General features: G+C 35.1%; 2 protein-coding genes across 11 annotated transcripts; both read right to left on the reverse strand.

Moving 5' to 3' along the window:
- Positions 1-1,347: 1,347 nt before the first annotated feature.
- HEMD (uroporphyrinogen-III synthase family protein) lies at positions 1,348-8,730 on the reverse strand. Of its 10 annotated transcripts, none has more exons than XR_015813172.1 (10): positions 8,487-8,730; positions 6,784-6,871; positions 6,088-6,157; positions 5,541-5,656; positions 5,008-5,103; positions 4,394-4,449; positions 3,972-4,057; positions 3,446-3,625; positions 1,980-2,045; positions 1,348-1,876 (listed from the first exon to the last, which is right to left on the reverse strand). XR_015813172.1 is itself a non-coding variant. In XM_022040758.2 (10 exons), the coding sequence occupies exons 1-9, from the start codon at positions 8,658-8,660 to the stop codon at positions 1,997-1,999; spliced, it is 870 nt and encodes a 289-aa protein (XP_021896450.1). In that variant the 5' UTR covers positions 8,661-8,728; the 3' UTR covers positions 1,348-1,876; positions 1,980-1,996. The 10 variants fall into 10 exon arrangements, 4 of the variants coding, with proteins under 4 accessions (XP_021896450.1, XP_021896449.1, XP_021896451.1 ...); XR_015813171.1 differs by having other exon boundaries at positions 1,348-1,879; XR_015813170.1 differs by having other exon boundaries at positions 1,348-1,879; positions 1,947-2,045.
- A 1,547-nt stretch (positions 8,731-10,277) lies between these two features.
- LOC110813525 (polyadenylate-binding protein RBP47C'-like) lies at positions 10,278-15,922 on the reverse strand. The gene is made up of 6 exons (XM_022040703.2): positions 15,388-15,922; positions 13,547-14,027; positions 11,537-11,592; positions 11,021-11,151; positions 10,841-10,937; positions 10,278-10,664 (listed from the first exon to the last, which is right to left on the reverse strand). Exons 1-6 carry the CDS (start codon positions 15,739-15,741, stop codon positions 10,503-10,505), a joined length of 1,281 nt encoding a protein of 426 aa, XP_021896395.2. The 5' UTR covers positions 15,742-15,922; the 3' UTR covers positions 10,278-10,502.
- Positions 15,923-17,112: the final 1,190 nt, after the last annotated feature.

A 17,112-nucleotide genomic window follows, 5' to 3' on the forward strand; every position in this document is an offset into this window, starting at 1 on the left:
ATAAACAAACCTGGATGGTCCTTTCAGTTCTAATTAAACATCTCCAAAATTGGTTTGATGGAAATTCAAACATCTAAGGTCGATGATAGCTTAGCTATTTTGACATCATCTCACACATTTGAGGTTCCAAATGTAGAGGCCAGTCACTGTCTCGAAGAGGTTTTATCAAAGTAAATTCAGATACTTCAATTTGTGGAGAGGGGTAGACAGAAATTGCTTCTATTTATAAAGAAGCGTCAGGTAAGATGGTTGCCATTGAGATAAGGAAACTCTATTGATATGCAGAAAATCATGCCAAACAGGCTACAAGTTATTCATCAATTCTATCACCTTTCCATTTCTCTTACGGGTTTCAGATTGGCTGATGATTCTCGCATTTCTGCTAGGAAGGTAACTAGATTAGTGATTGCCCCCTTGCCATTCATTTTCCTCATCTCTTTAACTTTTCCTCATGCCACAATGCTCCTATCTGCAACTTCATCAATTATTTTGAGTGGCGTATGTTGTGGAATTTGCATTTTTTTCTGAAATCTAAATGATCAGAAGTCTATTCATTAATATGCTTGCTATGCTTAACCTTTTTTTCTTTTAAATAAGCTTTCCATGCGTCACTTACTTGAGCTTTGCCATATTTACTCCCATTCTAATAGCAAAGTTCGGATTTTGGGCCCCTTTGTTGTTTATAAGTAAAAGTTCCTCTCTCAGCCACATCACTCACTAACCTAGTTGCTAGAATAAGACTTTGACAAGCATTTTTGGCAAGGGTTATCATACCTCAAAAATAAAGATTTTTGCTTAGACTGCTGCTCTCAACAGAATTAACCCAAATGTGCTTTTGGACATGCTTTTTGATACTTTCAGCATGACGTGGGTATCCCCCTCTTTTCTCTTGAGTGTTTTTTATTTCTTAATCTAAGGGGGTTGGGTTGAAGAAGGAAGCTAGAAGTTTTTTTTCTAGTTTATGGTTTCTTCTGTGAGAGCAAAATGATAGAATCTTCCATGCTCGTTATTTTCCTCCTCCATTTTTGTCAGACCAAATAAATTTCCTGGCATCTTCATGGGCCAAGGAACACGAGTTTTTTACAGATACCTCTTTGTCCTTGCTACTGAGGAATCTGGGTGCCATTCTGTACCGAGTTATTTCCTTCACTTCATTTCCCTCCTATTCTTTTTAGAGGTTCTTCTGGGGATTCCTTATCCTTTTTTGCTTGTGTTCTCTATTTTCTAATATTAATTATTTTTTATTAAAGAAAAGCGTTAGAACAATCACATAAAAAAAGAGAAGAGAAAAAAAAAGGAAATACCCCTTTAGGATCACCAGAATCAGCAATTGTTGAAATATGCCCAGTCAAAGAATTAATAATCACTCAATTGCAAAAAAATGCCTACTTGTATGCATAAGTTATCTTCAAACAATGATAGAGCACTGGACACCTACTTATAGGTTTTCTAAGTATCCTATTATAAGTGCCCAATAAGAAATAGCAATAAATAGGAAATCTAACTAATAATAGTGCTAAGAGCGTATTCCTACCCCCTACAAGAACAGATATCTCCAAATCTTATAGAAGGTGCTACATCAAAAACTTACATGGAGAAAGATGCATATACAAGCTGAGAAGCTGTCTTTTGCAAGACCAACTAAACCAGCCTCTTCACTAGCCCCGAGGGAGACTTTTGCCAGCTGGACATGATATGACCAAGATGACAAAACTTTTCGTACCTTTCCGGTCTTGCATTTGCAACATTATCATCCTTTTGCTGAGTCGAGTATTTCCCTCTTATTGCAGCTTTTTGAGGCAGAGTATCACCATATCTTCTGCATTTCTAGCACGAACTCATTCTTGCACCTTTTAGCACTTCATCATCCTACCAACTTCTAGAAGGAAATTAGAGAAAACAAGTGAATTATGAATTATTACAAATAAATTAGACAAGTCACATACTTAAAGTGAATGGTAGGGAGGACAAAAGGCTACTTGAATTATTTCAGCTCCTACAACTGGTCATGTGCTCTTAAGGCTTCAAGAATGCTAGCAACCCACCTGCCAACCAAAAGCAATATCACCACCTCAATTTATTCAATAGAAATTCCACAAGTTAACAACTGAAAAAAGGAGGTTAGGACTTGCTTCTAAAGCGTAAAAGGCAAATAGCTCTTGGAATTTAACCTTCAATGAAAAGAATAGATCTAGAAGATATGAATAGTGTTGCATAAATTCATCACTCAGTCTATTAGAATGTATATAGAAAAGTCAGGAAATTTTTCTAGTAACTTAAGCTTATGAGATAGATTTGCAACTCCACTAATTATTTAACTTGACATCAAAGTTTCAGATCCTTGGCTCAACCTTACTGCCCCAACCAAGAGTGACAGAGGAATAATTACTTCAATTTCCCAAATAGAAAGCAGCCAACTAACAGGAACTATCAAATAGAAAGTTAACAAGCTAACAGCTAAAAGAATCAGCAGTGAAGAACTTGCTTCCAAAGCCTAATAAAGGCCAAAAAACATTGGATTATAACAGAAAACAAATAAAATAGATATCTAAACAGACAATCAAAGTCACAGAAATCCATAATAAAGTGGCTATTCTTCATGCACAAAATTCGCACATAGCTATCTGGTTATACATGAGTAAACTGCTAATTAAAAGAGGAAACAGAAGAAATGGAAAAAGATGCTCACCTTAAGAAACTTTAGCAAACCAGACATAATACTTCATGACAGAAGCTTAAAGCCTTATGATAATAGAAAAAGCCCCACTTTTTTTTCTTTTGAGATAAGAAAAAACCCAACTTTATAACTTATATATTGGTACTTTCCCTCATATGGAGATAAGATAACAAGCTTATACTTGTAAACCCTCAAAATGGAAGCAAAGCAAAGAGAGATTAACAGGCTTTGCATGCAGACCCAATTATAGGCAACAAACAAGTGAATAATATCTCCCTTGACTTAAACATAGGACCTAAGCTCCAAAAACTCATACTAAATAATCAATTGAGCAACCAGTTTTCCTAAAACTTCAGTGACAGAAAATAACAGAACATTAATATTTATATGCTATCAGTGACAAATACCAAATAGATTCTATATTTAATCACAGGTATCTTCACATTACATTGGCCTGCCACTAAAATAAATAGATGCAACCATATCCATCATATTCGAATAATTGTCTGGCACATAGCCACCAAAACAGGATGTAAACATAATGAAACAAAAATTACAATATCAAAATAAAATATTAGGGAAATCATACAATAATAAGCATTCTATCAAACAAAAACTCAGCTACAAAAGCATTAGGGAAATTATATTTTAGAGACAGTGCATTTCCACAATACAGTTTATAATGGCATAAAAGTTGTGCACATAACAAAGTGATGACACAACTAGAACCATGCTGGTAGCACCCAGATTAGGATTCATTGTATGTACCATAAACATTGCCATGAGAAGAAACTTCCAAAAAGAGTAAGTTACCCTTCAAAACCAGGTTGCATTGGGTAGTACACATTTTTCAACCCTAATCTTTTTGCAGCTGAAGCAGTTGTCTCGCCAATACAGGCAACTGAATTGTTCCATCCCTTTGATGCTGAAATAAGCTTGAACCAAGCCCTGTAGCAGCAGGGGAGCATCCAATTAGAATTATGTCCTTCCCATGACTATTATTCCATCAAAATGAATGAAGAAGGATTGAGGACCATCATCATCAACCACGGTAGGTAGCAAAAGATAAATGATTAATTGCATAGACCAAGGAGTGATTCAAGGTCAAGATTGTCGGGAAAGTTAGATTAAGTCCTGCTCCACTGCCTCACTATCACCAAACAACATTTTGTTGGCACATTTACTGATGATTGATTAAGTTAGCAGACTGGTGAACTAATCTAGAATGCTGTAATTGAAAGATATGAGACCTTCTAGTACAGTACATGTTTCAGAAATTCAAAAGACTGCTTACCGGACTGCAGAAGGTGAAGCAACTGCAACAACAGGTACAGAAAGTGCCTCCTGAAAAACTATCTGATCCACATGATGAACAGGAACCTGAAAAGAAATGGTAAAGGTTATGGACTGACTGCTGTGACTACTGTAATTACCCAGAGTCCAACATCCTGCTCAACTAGCAGTTAAACATACAAGCCTAAAATTACAACTGCAGTAGATTATGTAGTGTTAGAGACCAAATATGAGAACCTAATCTTCAAATGTGAAACACTCAAGGGTGCATGAACAGGGCAAGATGTAGAACAATGAAACTAGAGCATTGTGAGATAAAGCAAGGAAAAGAAGTGGAGTCACCTAAGATCATCAACCTCATCACAACCATACAAAAGTCTTCCGCACACAACTTTGATATTGGAAAAAAAAAACAACACTTACAGTTGTATATGTGTTAAGCCTGACAACCTCAAATCCACGAGTTGATAGACCTTCCTCTGCGGCAAATATCCCAAAATTCAAAGGTAAGATTATTTCTGAGATTTTCTCATGCATAGGGAGATTTAGATGTCAAGCACTACCAAAAGTGATGAAAAACATATTTTACAAGGGTTGGCTGGCACCAACAAAATGAAAAGTGACAGAGATGCATTATAACAGTTGGCTAAATGTCAAAGCTAAAAGGTATCCCTGTTTCATCAGACAATGAAGACACTAAACTAGAGTTATACAACTGAGAAGAATGGATCATAGAATTAACAAAATTTCAGGTGTTTGCAGTTCATGTACCAAACAAGCTTCCTGACTCCAAGCACAATGATTAAAAAAGTGCAAAAGCAATATGCCTCTGATATTTTGAATGAATAAGTTTACATACTATAGAACTTTGGAATACAAGTGGGCGGGGAAGCCAAATATAGATTCTCTAGAAGGTTATTCAGCCTCATTCTATAAATAATTACTACAGCCACTTGACCAGATATGAGCCTTGAAAGCACTAAGACGCGTGAAACAAAATGTTTATCAAGGAAATCAAAATGATGCCATTCACATACCAATCTCATTACTTGCTTTCAGAGAAGCAGGATATAGAACAGTGCATCTTTTATTCCCTTTCTTTGGAAGCTCTGAAGCCAAAACTTGACCTGTTGCTGAATAATAGAAAAAGAAAATTAACATAACGATAGATGTCTTAAGAACCAACAGCTACAACCATGATATTTACTAAAACAATAACTCAGTTGCCTAGTAGAATACTTATTTTGCAAACATCAAAGTGCAAATTCATCTGCAAAAATAAAGCAACTTCAAAAGCATATTCCAAAAACCAAGGGGCAGATTGATTGTGTTGATGCAACTGGACTTGACTTTTGCAGTCTGAACTAGAAATCAGGAATGTACTTTAGAAATGTCTAAACAAAAGAATAATAATGAATTTATTGTCTCTTCTCCATTTCATTGGCAAGAAGAACTCTCAAACATCAGAGTCCAAAGATTTCAGTGTAAGATAAAGGGAAACAGGCAAAACAAAATGCTGTGATCAGTATAAACTCTACTGGCATACGCATGCATGGTAACAAACAAGTACCTTTTGATGGGACAAAGGCCAGATCAAGTGATTGCCTTGATTGCATTACTTCCTCAAAAATGCATGCTGTACCAGCTCCCACGACACCAACCTTAACATTTGGGGTTCCAGCTGCCCTAAGAACCAAAATTAACGAGAAAATTTTATTATATAAAGCAAAAGTAATGATTTAGGGCCAGAAAAGGCAGACCATAAACCTCTTTCACTAAGTAGACAACAAATTTATGAAGTCAAAAGTTGAATTTCACATTCAGAAGAAACAAACCGTTAATCATAATTATAGTCAAGCTCAGGCATAGAAAACTTCTCAAAGCAAAAACAGAAAAGTCTGGAAAGCACTAGAGTCCAGATAGAAAAATATTCCACGTAAAAAGGTGTTCCAGACGTTTTTAAATGAAGATGATCATGCAGGACTTGAAAAAGAAGACCTTTTTCTTAATTAAATGGCAACCAAAAACACGCGAGAAAATACTTTGGCTGAAACAGCAGAGACCACTCAATGTACAGAAATGAGAACCGATTCATGCGAGATAGCTTTAACCCTTACTTCCATGCTTCCAGAAAAACTGTCCCCGCTTCAGGGGATGTTATGATAATCCAGTCAAATGCAGTATCTGCTGCCATGTCCAGAAAACAACAAGTAGAAATTAAGTTAAAAAAATTCTTACTTGTAGTCTAGAGCTCAATTGCAAAAGAAACATTAATTACATTAACAAACATGATCTGACTACAATAATCATGTACAAAGGGTCTATATTATTTCATAATATATGGAAAAAGTGATTTTTACCATGTATGAAAATCACTTTTGCAAAATCAAATTAATGTAGGAGATATGACAAAAAAAAGGCATGCACAATAACGGTATGATGATTCAAATACAAGGTCATCATCTGGACTGCCTGGACCTATTGTGATTTAAAATAAGTCTAATCCAAATATAAAAAATTGGTCAATTAGAGTTCCTTAGCCAACAGTGAACAAGGCTTGACAAGCAAGCAAAAGATTAACATCTTTTGAAGAAATTAAAAGGGACTGTCTGGCAAGGCTTATGCGATCCCAGCAATATATATGTGTTCAAATGAGAATTTACTGCAATGACGGATGCCCGGGGTCCGTCCATGCTACCTTAATTATGACAGAATATAACTGTCTACATGCACATTAAGTGATTTCTCACTCTTATCAAGTTAATCCACAAAGTTCTGGAATTTACCACTTCTGTGTCATATTGGAAACTCACCATTTAATACGGAAGAAAGCCGATGCAAATCAGGACCCTGTGCATGCTGAATTAGGGGAAGTTCCAAACAGGTTATCCCATGCTTGGCCTGCATTCAAAGTTAGAATTCCATCTGAGCTGCAGATACTTTTGAGCTGCAAATTCATGTTCCGGACTTTTTTTTTATTAAGTTGAAGAAGACAGACCAAGGCAGGAGCCTAAAGGGTATATTTGGAATCATATCAACTGAATGCACAAGCAATGATGGGTACGCTGGAAACAAGATCATGTAAAAATATAACAGTACATGTAGAAATTTTCACAAACAGCATAGACCTGAAAACATGCACTAAATGATTATAAAATTTTAAGCTCTATAGTATTTGCCTACTTAACAAACCCCTGCAAAACTTTTGAATAATATAACCACCCTAATAATTTCCATTACAATTATTAGTTTCCAAATGCTGATACAAACCACAAAAAGAAAAACGTTACGCAACACAAGGAGACGCATGAGCAGCACTGGAAAAATAGTGTATGCTGAGATTAAATATAGGCAGGTGAGAAGATTGTAAAGATGTGGTGGCTACAAATACAAGAAAAAATAGCAGAAGCAATCAGGGCATTAGGGGAGATGCAACTGCATGGATTATGCTCCATTGAAATCTTTAATGGTCCATGACAAGGTAGAAATTGTTCTGTCTTGTGAATTGTACATGGAAAATTAATCGTTCTTCATGGAGTCATATACTAAACGGAAGCCTTTTATGCATCTTATGAAGGGAGTTAGAGATGACCGCATTTGATTGGGTTACAAAAACAGAGTCCCGCACTGCAACATTCGACCATCATTTACATCATATAATACGAACCGATTCATCTTAGACAAAGTAAATGACATTGAACAATACCTCCAAAGAGACCTCATAAAACCTAAACTACTTCATCGGACACACTATTGTTAAAAATAATTCTGAAGCAGATAAGACACAGCATGCCCTTCAGCCACAAAAAAGTAAATTATCAACCCGAGAATCATTAACCACAAAATATCAACTACAAAATCCAACATAGAGCTATTTATGTCCTTTTATATGGCATATAAAACAACTAATCTCCACCATGTCAGTGACAGACTCAAATTTCTCCAGTTAAAAGAAAAATCCTGAAAAAGCTAGACAGAGAGGCCAATAGATGTTTATTCTAGCTTGACAAAAGCAATGTGTGAATGAGTAACGAAATGGATGTTGTTTTTGTTTCAAAAATAGATGCTTCTAGCGTTATGTTTTTTTTTGGTTCGTACAAAAGACCATAAACTTCGAGATGACAGAATCTTATACAGACTAATCGTGCAAAATCCAACATGAGAGAGCGATTAAATTTAGGGAAAAAGAAACGAACGTACAGATATAAATACGGAAATGCAGCATTAGCTTTTGCATTTAATCAAACAAGTGATGTTAAACATCAATCTTTCGCCAAATTCGGAACCATAAGAAAGATGCGATAATGGAAATCCTACGTACAACTCCAGAAGATTCACCGCAAAACAAGAAAAACAAGAAAACCTTTCAAGGTCGAACTCAGATTGTAGAAAGCAAAACCAAAACAAAACGGCATAGCAGAGTTTTGAAATTGAAAAAAAGAAGCAAATGCCTTCATATTTCAATGAAGAGGGGAGGAAAAAGAGAAGAAAAAAGGCAGAGAGCGAAAATGAGTACCAGAGCCTCGACCAGTTTTCCATTCTTGCCTCGTTCTCTAGTCACAACGACCTTGGGATTCGAATTCAAAGCGGAAGCCGCTCGAATTCCAAGACGAGAGGGAAAAAAAAATTTCGTGCGAAGTTGGGGGGAAGGAAGTAAGAAAGAAAGAGGGGAGAGAGAGGGGAGTGCCATGGAAACGTGTTGGGCACAGATGAGAGAAGAATGATCCAGCTGTTACCAAATGGATCTAAACAATTAATTAATTATTTTTAAAGGGCAAATATCTAAAGTGACATTAAAAAACGACTATAATGAAATAACCGCTGCTGCGTTGCTCCCGCCAAACGTCACAGTAGGTACACCTGTAGAAGCTCCTAGAAGACACGTGGCTCTTCACTATTCCTGCAATTACGACCTTACCGTGTTGCTCGCCGACAGTGCAGCATCACTCGTTTTGCCCGTTAAAGAGAGAGAATTCTATACTAAAAACACCGTACACCCAAATTGATTTGACGAGAATCCAAGGGCTGATATTTTGTGAAACGGAGTTGATGAAAGATCAAACGGCTGAGGGAGAGATTGAAGCAGTGTGGCGAGAGCAGGGGATTGAATTCTGAGGACGTAGACGTAATGTATGTGGCCACGTGTTGATGCGTGTTGTGGACATTATTTATACATACCGGTTTTACTTTTGTTAGGAACTTTGTTCCGTTCGGGGGAACCGAAAGGCCATAAAGTCGCATAGTTTTGTATCCGTATGAAACGGAGTCATCATCATACGCCGCTCTCTCCCATTATTCACGGCATAAAATAGAGATTTAGCGAGTGGATAAAAATTAACAGTTTTTTTTTTATATTTTTAAAAAGGCAAACTTCATTAATATTTTAAAATTTTATATTGTGATACTAACGATAGACCAATTAAATTTCACAATTTTTCTAATATATTAAACTAATAATTTATCATACCAATTATTGTAATTTTTTCACCTTGTATTAATAATTATTTTCAAAATATTTTTAATAATTATGCAGTAATGTAATTAAGGTTATTGGTAGAATTATTTCCAAATATGAATCTGGTTTTGCTGAAGATGAGACCGATTAATCTAATTTTCTCCGAAAAATATTTGTAAAACCTGAAATGTCATTACAGGAAGTAAAGACTACCAAATTCCACGAATGAATAAAAAGATCAACCAGTCATACTATATAATTTTTTTTTTTAATTTTCTAAGTAGTTGCAAGATTTTCCAAAATCTTCTATGTAGGGTTTGATCAAACAGCTTGAAGATAATAAAAAAATTTATTATAATTTTAATTTGTTTAAAAATTAAATTGTAATTAAAAAATATTTTTAAAAACTAAATTATAAAATTGAGGAACATTTTGAATTTTGAATTTTAAATTTTAAATTTTAAACTTATTCAACATATAAAAAGAATTACATCTAGTCAACTTAAAATGTTAAGTATTTTATTTTATACTTTATATTTAAGATAATTTCAATAATTGTTTTGATACTTTCTTAAAATAATTTTTTTTATAAAAAAAGTTGGAGGTAATTTTTGAACTCCAACATCATTCAATTTTTGGGTCTCCACGTGATAATAAACATGAACGTGTATAATTATGATAACAAAGGCATTGCTCACAGGAAGCTAATTAAAAAGAAAGAATGTAGGAAGCTTTATATATATAAGCATTCCAGCAGCATAATTCATGTCTGCAATAACCTCAGCATTTAACACAAAAATCCTACAGAACGAGCATCTTTTATTCGCGAAGCACACACCACAGACAGTGAGATACCAGCAAAATCGTGCATTCCAATAGTTAAAGGTTCCTCAAATCACGTAAAATTAAACAAATAATCAATCAAATCCCTAAAAACTACCTCAGGTCGTCAAAATTCAGTTCCATCCACAGCTGGAGGGATTTATAAGAATTCTACAGAACCAAGAAATGGAGCCGATTTGCTCCCTCTAGCATTATATCGTCTAATTACTAGACTTACGACTTCGGAACATTCATTCAGCTTACTTGTTGTTGATGGCTACCATACACAGGATAAGCCCCATAAGCTGCAGCATACATGGTTGGGTCAGGAGGTGGCGCCAGAGCATAGCCATAACCATCATAGATCTGCCCCCCGTAGTATGCCCCAGTCCACTGGTTGCCAAAGTCTCCCCTAAACTGCCACACCATAAAGTGCTGATTAAGCAAAACAGGGTAGCATAGCAAAATTATGCCAGCTCAAATTCTTCAGATGAAGTCATCGCAAAAGTTCAATTAAACTTTCAATAGGTATTCACATGTATAGGGGCTATTACTAGATTTCCAATTTTAGGAAGAGTGGAGAGGAGGAAAACCTGCTTATTTGCTGGATTCCGACCCCAAGAAAGGCGAACTGTTTGCTTCCCAATAACAGTCCCGTTCAACTTCTGCAATGCCTCCTCAGCATTATTTCTGCCAAGAAAAGTCAGATGGTTATAGCAGAATCAGAGCAAACCATTACTTCAGAGAAAAGAAATAAAGCCAGTAAGTATTACTTGTTGGCAAATTGTACAAAGCCGCATCCTTTTCCTACTGGTATCTTAACTGAGACTATTTCACCATACTGCACAAAAGCTTGCCTCAGATCTTCATCGGTGACATTAGGGTCAAGGCCACCAACAAATATCTACAACAAAAACATATTGTAAATGCATAAAAGTAAAGCACTTACATGATGTTTGATTCATATCTCATTCAATCCCAATTAATTTCTAGTTCTAATTCTAGTATTGATGTTAACATGTATAATTTAAACACAGTTCCACGTGCTTGGGTTACTATCATCTCCACATCGAATTTTTTATATGGACATTCAACCCCCACTTAAAAAGGTAAGGATTACATTCTTACCATCAGGGAATTCAAGGAGGTGGCGATAAATCAAACACAATAGTTTAGAAATTTCCTAGTTATGCATATTAAGCTTGATATGAAAATCAAAACTATGAATTGAATGGAAATGAACCAAAAGCAACCTTAATGTTAAAACCACAAACTTAATTCGAGCTTACTGTTGTGTTTGAAGAATCTCCATCAGATTGGCCTGAGGTGCCATTTAATCCACCAGCTGAAAGAAAGCAAAGCAACAAAATACCAATTTAGAACAATCTATGTTATACGTTGCATGGACAAACCACCTTCACTTTTCAAGAATGTAAAAGACACGTCTTGTGAGGTTTATCGCCTCCAAAACCACAAAAATAAGCAAATATAGGTATTGTCATAAAAAAGTATATATCCTACATAAGTAGCCAGACTCAAAATCCTGCCAGTCACCAAACCTTGTGAAGGTCGGAAAAGAGGAGGAAGGCAAGAATAACATTGTTGGTATATGAAAGGTTCCTCTATCCCCTATTGATTAGAGTTGAGAGAATTCCATACTTATAGGAGACATTCCTCAATCCACGTTAAATCATGTTTTCAAAGAAAAACCCCAAGACTAGAATACCCATGGCTTGGCTCAAAGTTGGCTACATCATCAGTAGCTACCCTGTTTTGTAACTGCAGACAACATGCTCTGCTCATAGGATTCCCATCCAGAACACTATATTAAACCTTATAGATTCTCTCATTCAAGAGCCGCGTTGCTGTACAAAATTCTAATATTATACTCAGCTTGCCCAAACTCTGGATAGATTACATACAGAGCAATATGGAACACTAAACAAATCAGAACTTCTTTTCTTGCGTCCCCAAACAGAGATTATAAGTTACAGTTGAAAAACAGCCAGGGAAATGCTTTTAACCCATATCCCTAAGTTCTGCACACTAATTGAAATGGACATAAAGCTGCAACCTCCAAAATTCTGCACACTAATGCATACAACTCCGTCAACATGAAAAGCATGGCCTAAGCGACATTGCAGAAAGCTTCAAGTGTTAAAGATACAGAAACAGTCTCCTTTCATACAAAATATCTGTACAAGTGGAATCAATATATCCTAGAATACATGCTTAGCATAAGCCACTGACACATCAATCATGCATTCAAAAAGAGAGGCAATGATAGAGCTCAATCATTTCCATGCATGAAAGCAGAGAAAGAACCATAAAGATGTAGGAATCGTTGGGGAAATGCTTGCCCACTTCGGGATTAGTATAAACTTAGATATCACAAGAAGGGTCTACGTAATTAAGGGGTTCTTAAGCATCACATATTAGACATGATTGCATCAGGCAATCTGGATATTGAGAAAATGCTCACAAAAATCCCTTCAATAAAGGCTTGATCGGTGATGGCAAAAGTTTGGGCTTGGGGTGGGATTCACTATACAAAGAATATTGTAAAGATTATTCCTTTGACTATTTTTTGGGTCATTTGAAAAGAGATAAATTTTAGAGTTTTTGAGGGTACAGAAGTTGAAAAATACAAACTTAGAGATAGGTGGTTTAAATATTTTGGGTCTTGTATACTGGGCATGACATCACTAGTGATGAAGATTTTGGGGATGTCATTCATACCCTTACGTCTCCGTAAATTCTTTTGTATACAGGCGGGTACTCCTTTTGGTGCCATTCTAATTTATTTTAACTTTTTCTTTAAAAAAAAAAAAGGCTTGATCGTAGGACTAAAAGTAAGAAGGTTATAATGTCTAAATATAAAAATCGTGATTGAACTATAATTAAAGAATCCTAACAGAAAATTTAAAACTTTGAAAAATTGGAAGTATAAATAATATTCTAATATTACAAAACTATAAAAAGACTCCTAAGTAAGACAACAATTCTAGATCTAAAAGAAAAATAATTACAAAGGATAAATCCATTCTGCGTAAAAAATCATCATGAATGTTTTTGGGCACACATGAAAGCATGAGATAGAAAAGGACTGAGAAATTCCTTTTCTGTTCTTTATGTTTGAGAACAAAATGAGCAGTAGATTCCAAATGCATGCATATGGTAACACTATCAGAGAAGAAACTGTGTTATTATATGAGAATTAAAAAAAAAAAAATTGGAAGCAACAATATTAGCAATCATCCAGAAAAAAAGATTATCAAAACAAGTGGAATAATCAATACTTTGTGAAGAAAATGGTTGCTGATATCCTGTTGATTTCCTGGGAGTTGCAGCACCAATACGCATAGGCCTGCTCGAACAATATATACCATTCATTTCAGTCATGGCCTTTGCTCTTTCATTATCATCTCCAAATCTCACAAAACCATAACCTTTTGATCGACCAGTATTGGCATCAAAGACAACTTTGGCAGCTTTAACTGAAGTATATCTACTAGCAAAAGTTTCATGCAATAAGCTATCGGTAACATCTGCAGCAAGATCTCCTACAAAAATAGAAAGATCGGGGCCATTATCTGAGCGCTTGTCAACCGTGCTAAATGTTGCCCAGTTCAGACGAAAAGGCTGTTCTGTATTAGGCATCAAAATGCCAGCATAGTTTTGTAGAACTTTCTCAGCTGTTGCATGCGAAAAAAATTCCACAAACCCATAGCCCTCTGATAAACCAGTCTGTTTATTTCGAATAACCTTAATAGAGGCAATCTGGATAATGTCAGAGCAGAAGATGTTAGAGGAAATATATCACAGTATCCATATATGGCTGTAAATTATATACAATCAGACTGTTTAAAATCAAGATTTAAATATATCTCCACATAAGCAAAGGTAGTATTTCTTCATAAGCATTACTGCATTTCAATATCTATAACAAGAAAATGGAAACATTTACATATACACGTATATCTTTTCCAAAATAATCTTTTCGGAGTTTATCTTCCTTAAAAATATAAACCTAGGTATGATTAAGATATCTTGATGTCAAAGCATAAATACGAGTATCATGTTGTTGTTTGTCGAGGGAAATGTTCCATCCTGGGCTCTTGGAACTCTGATCTACATTCAATAAATGCAGTAGAAGAAATGCTAGTTTATATATGCAAGCAACAACAATCCCCCCGGATATGTCTTGCTTTCTCAACTCTTATCCATTACTTAACTCATCCTTATGTCTATAGGTGCATTAATCTGAAACGAATAATGAGTCCCACACACAAACTGGAAAAAGGAAAAGACTCTTTACTCTCATTTACACTGAAAGCTTCAAAAAAACCACCTATAGAATATAACAACGAAAGGTAAGTTCATATTAGGTCCTATTTGGTTAGAATTTTAGCTTTGACTTTTGCGTTTCAAAAGCACTTCTGCAACTAAACAAGTAAAGTTCAAATGTTTTGGCAAAAGTCAAAATCAGAATCTATTTTTTAACAGTTTTGGAACAAAATCTACAATATTTAGGTTTTAGAAAATGTTTCTGGGTTTTATTAAAAGTTTACACTTAAAATCTCAAAAGGAATTTTCACTAGGCACAGATTTTTTGTTTTTCAAAGTAACAATTTATTTCAACCAAACACCAAATAGCTTTTAACTAAAGACACCTTTTATGAATTCAACAATACTTTAAAACTCATAGCACAAATTAGAAAGTAGAATAGAAACCCCAAGCTTATCGAGATAATCTGCAGCTTTGCTTGGAAATTTTACAAAAAAATAACTTCTTTTTTCAACTTTCCAATCCCATACAACTCAAAACTGTTAGTAAGAATTCTTTCCAAACATTCTGAATGTATACCATTCCAAACTCATATACAGCATAGGAACTGCGTCTATAATAATAATACAATACCCTACGCTCAGAAAGTTAAGAACTAAGTTGTTAAGATAAAATCCCAACCTGTCAATGAAAACCTCACACAGTTCACGTGAGAGAAACAATTGCCAATAACAATATCATGAGATTAATAATTGGCTCATCAATGCACGCAAATATAAAAACACATAAATATCATGTATACCACATGTATTACTAATAGGTAATCAAGGGAGAGAAGAGAAGTGCTTGGACCTCGCCAGTGGAAACAAAGCAGGAGTGGAGATAATTCTCGTCCATCCAGTGATGCAAATCGCCGACCCAAACGGTCTTATTTTCGCCGCTAGATCCTTGATGCTGTTGATGCTGCTGGGGGTGTTGTACGTGCGGGAGAGAAGGCGGATGATGCTGGTACTGGTGGTAGGGCAAGTAGTGCGGAGGTGGCGGCGGCGCGTAATGCTGAGGCGGCATCATCTGATGCTGCATTACCATCGCCGCAGCAGGGTACTGCATCGCCATCCACTGCTGCTGTTGCGGCTGCGCTTGTTGTTGCCTTTGATTCTGCTCCTGCCCCTGTCCCTGCTGCGAATCAGAGCCGTTGGTTTGCATCTTATCTACAATATATTCCTTTGTTTATCCCTTCCAAATCTTTGTTTGTTTTTATTAGCTTCACTCCCTCAGGAAAGCAATAAATACGGATTTTAAAGGAATTGAAATAAGAAAAGGAAAAGAAATTTGAATGTTTGGCGTTTGGCTGGTAAGAGAGAGAGAGAGAGAGAGAGAGCGTGAATCTGAGTTTTCCTGAGTTGTATTGAGAGAGAAAGAGAGGACAGGGCTAGGGTCCAGGAAAGAGTATTTATGTTTTTGAGGATGATGGGTGGGATTTGTAGACGCGTTGATTCTCTAGCCGTTGGATTGTGAGGCGGGGTTCAATCCTGGCCGTTGTTTTCAATCGTGCGCATGTGATACTCCTTCCACTCTCTCTCCTGGATCCGCCGCCAGCTGCCTGGGTTTGCTTTTTTGGGCTCTTGTAGATATTTCTCAGATTTTGCATTTGTTTTTTTTCAACAAAAAAAAAAAAAAAGAAAAGTTCTAAGAAACTATACAAATTGCAATGCTGTCTCTTACCAGTTCATATCTTTTTATATTTACTTAATCATCATTACGGTGACTTGTCAAGATACAATCAAACAATGAAAACAACAAACTTTGTATTAAATGTCGGTACATAATTAATATTTCAGTTTGATTGCCAAGAAAAGTTTATAGTTTTACCATACTGGGAAATTGTTCTTTTTATTAGGTTTTGGCAGCCCAATCCGTCCACTACAAGTCATAGATCGAGCCAGCCCGATCCACCATTTTGATACCAATAATTTTATGTATATAATATAATATAATATATTAATTTTGTCCAAATTAAATTGTATTATTTTGAATTAGTATTCATTCATTATTTCTATTATCATATTGAAATGTCCAATTTTATCTATAAAAAATTCTCGTATTATTTTATCTATAATAACGAGATAAATAATTAAAGACAAATTTAAATTTTTCGTATGTATCAAATTTTTTTAAAAAATGTATTATATATAAATAAAACTAAGAAATATATTATATATTTTAATTAAAAAAATGAATATAATATAATATATATGTACATATATAACTAGATTGGATTTGAGCAATTTTTTGTAAACTAAATCTTACTTGATCTAGCATTATGTTTTCTTTGTCATCCCTAATTATGTCCGCTTGGTAAAGTCTTGCATTTTTCATTATCAAGAATGCTAAAATTAGCAAAAGATAAGCTAAAGGAAGAACATCTATTATCCTAGTGGATTAATTATAGGGTAAATTATCAAATTACATTTTGAAATTTAGTACTTGGTATTTAATATTTTTTTTTATTACAACTTAATTTTTATATTTTTTATTTGTTTTAAATACTTAAATTTTTTTTCATCTCTTAACAGA

Source organism: Carica papaya, chromosome 1, assembly GCF_054855325.1.
Source record: "Carica papaya isolate Zhongbai chromosome 1, ASM5485532v1, whole genome shotgun sequence".
Lineage (NCBI taxonomy): Eukaryota > Viridiplantae > Streptophyta > Magnoliopsida > Brassicales > Caricaceae > Carica > Carica papaya.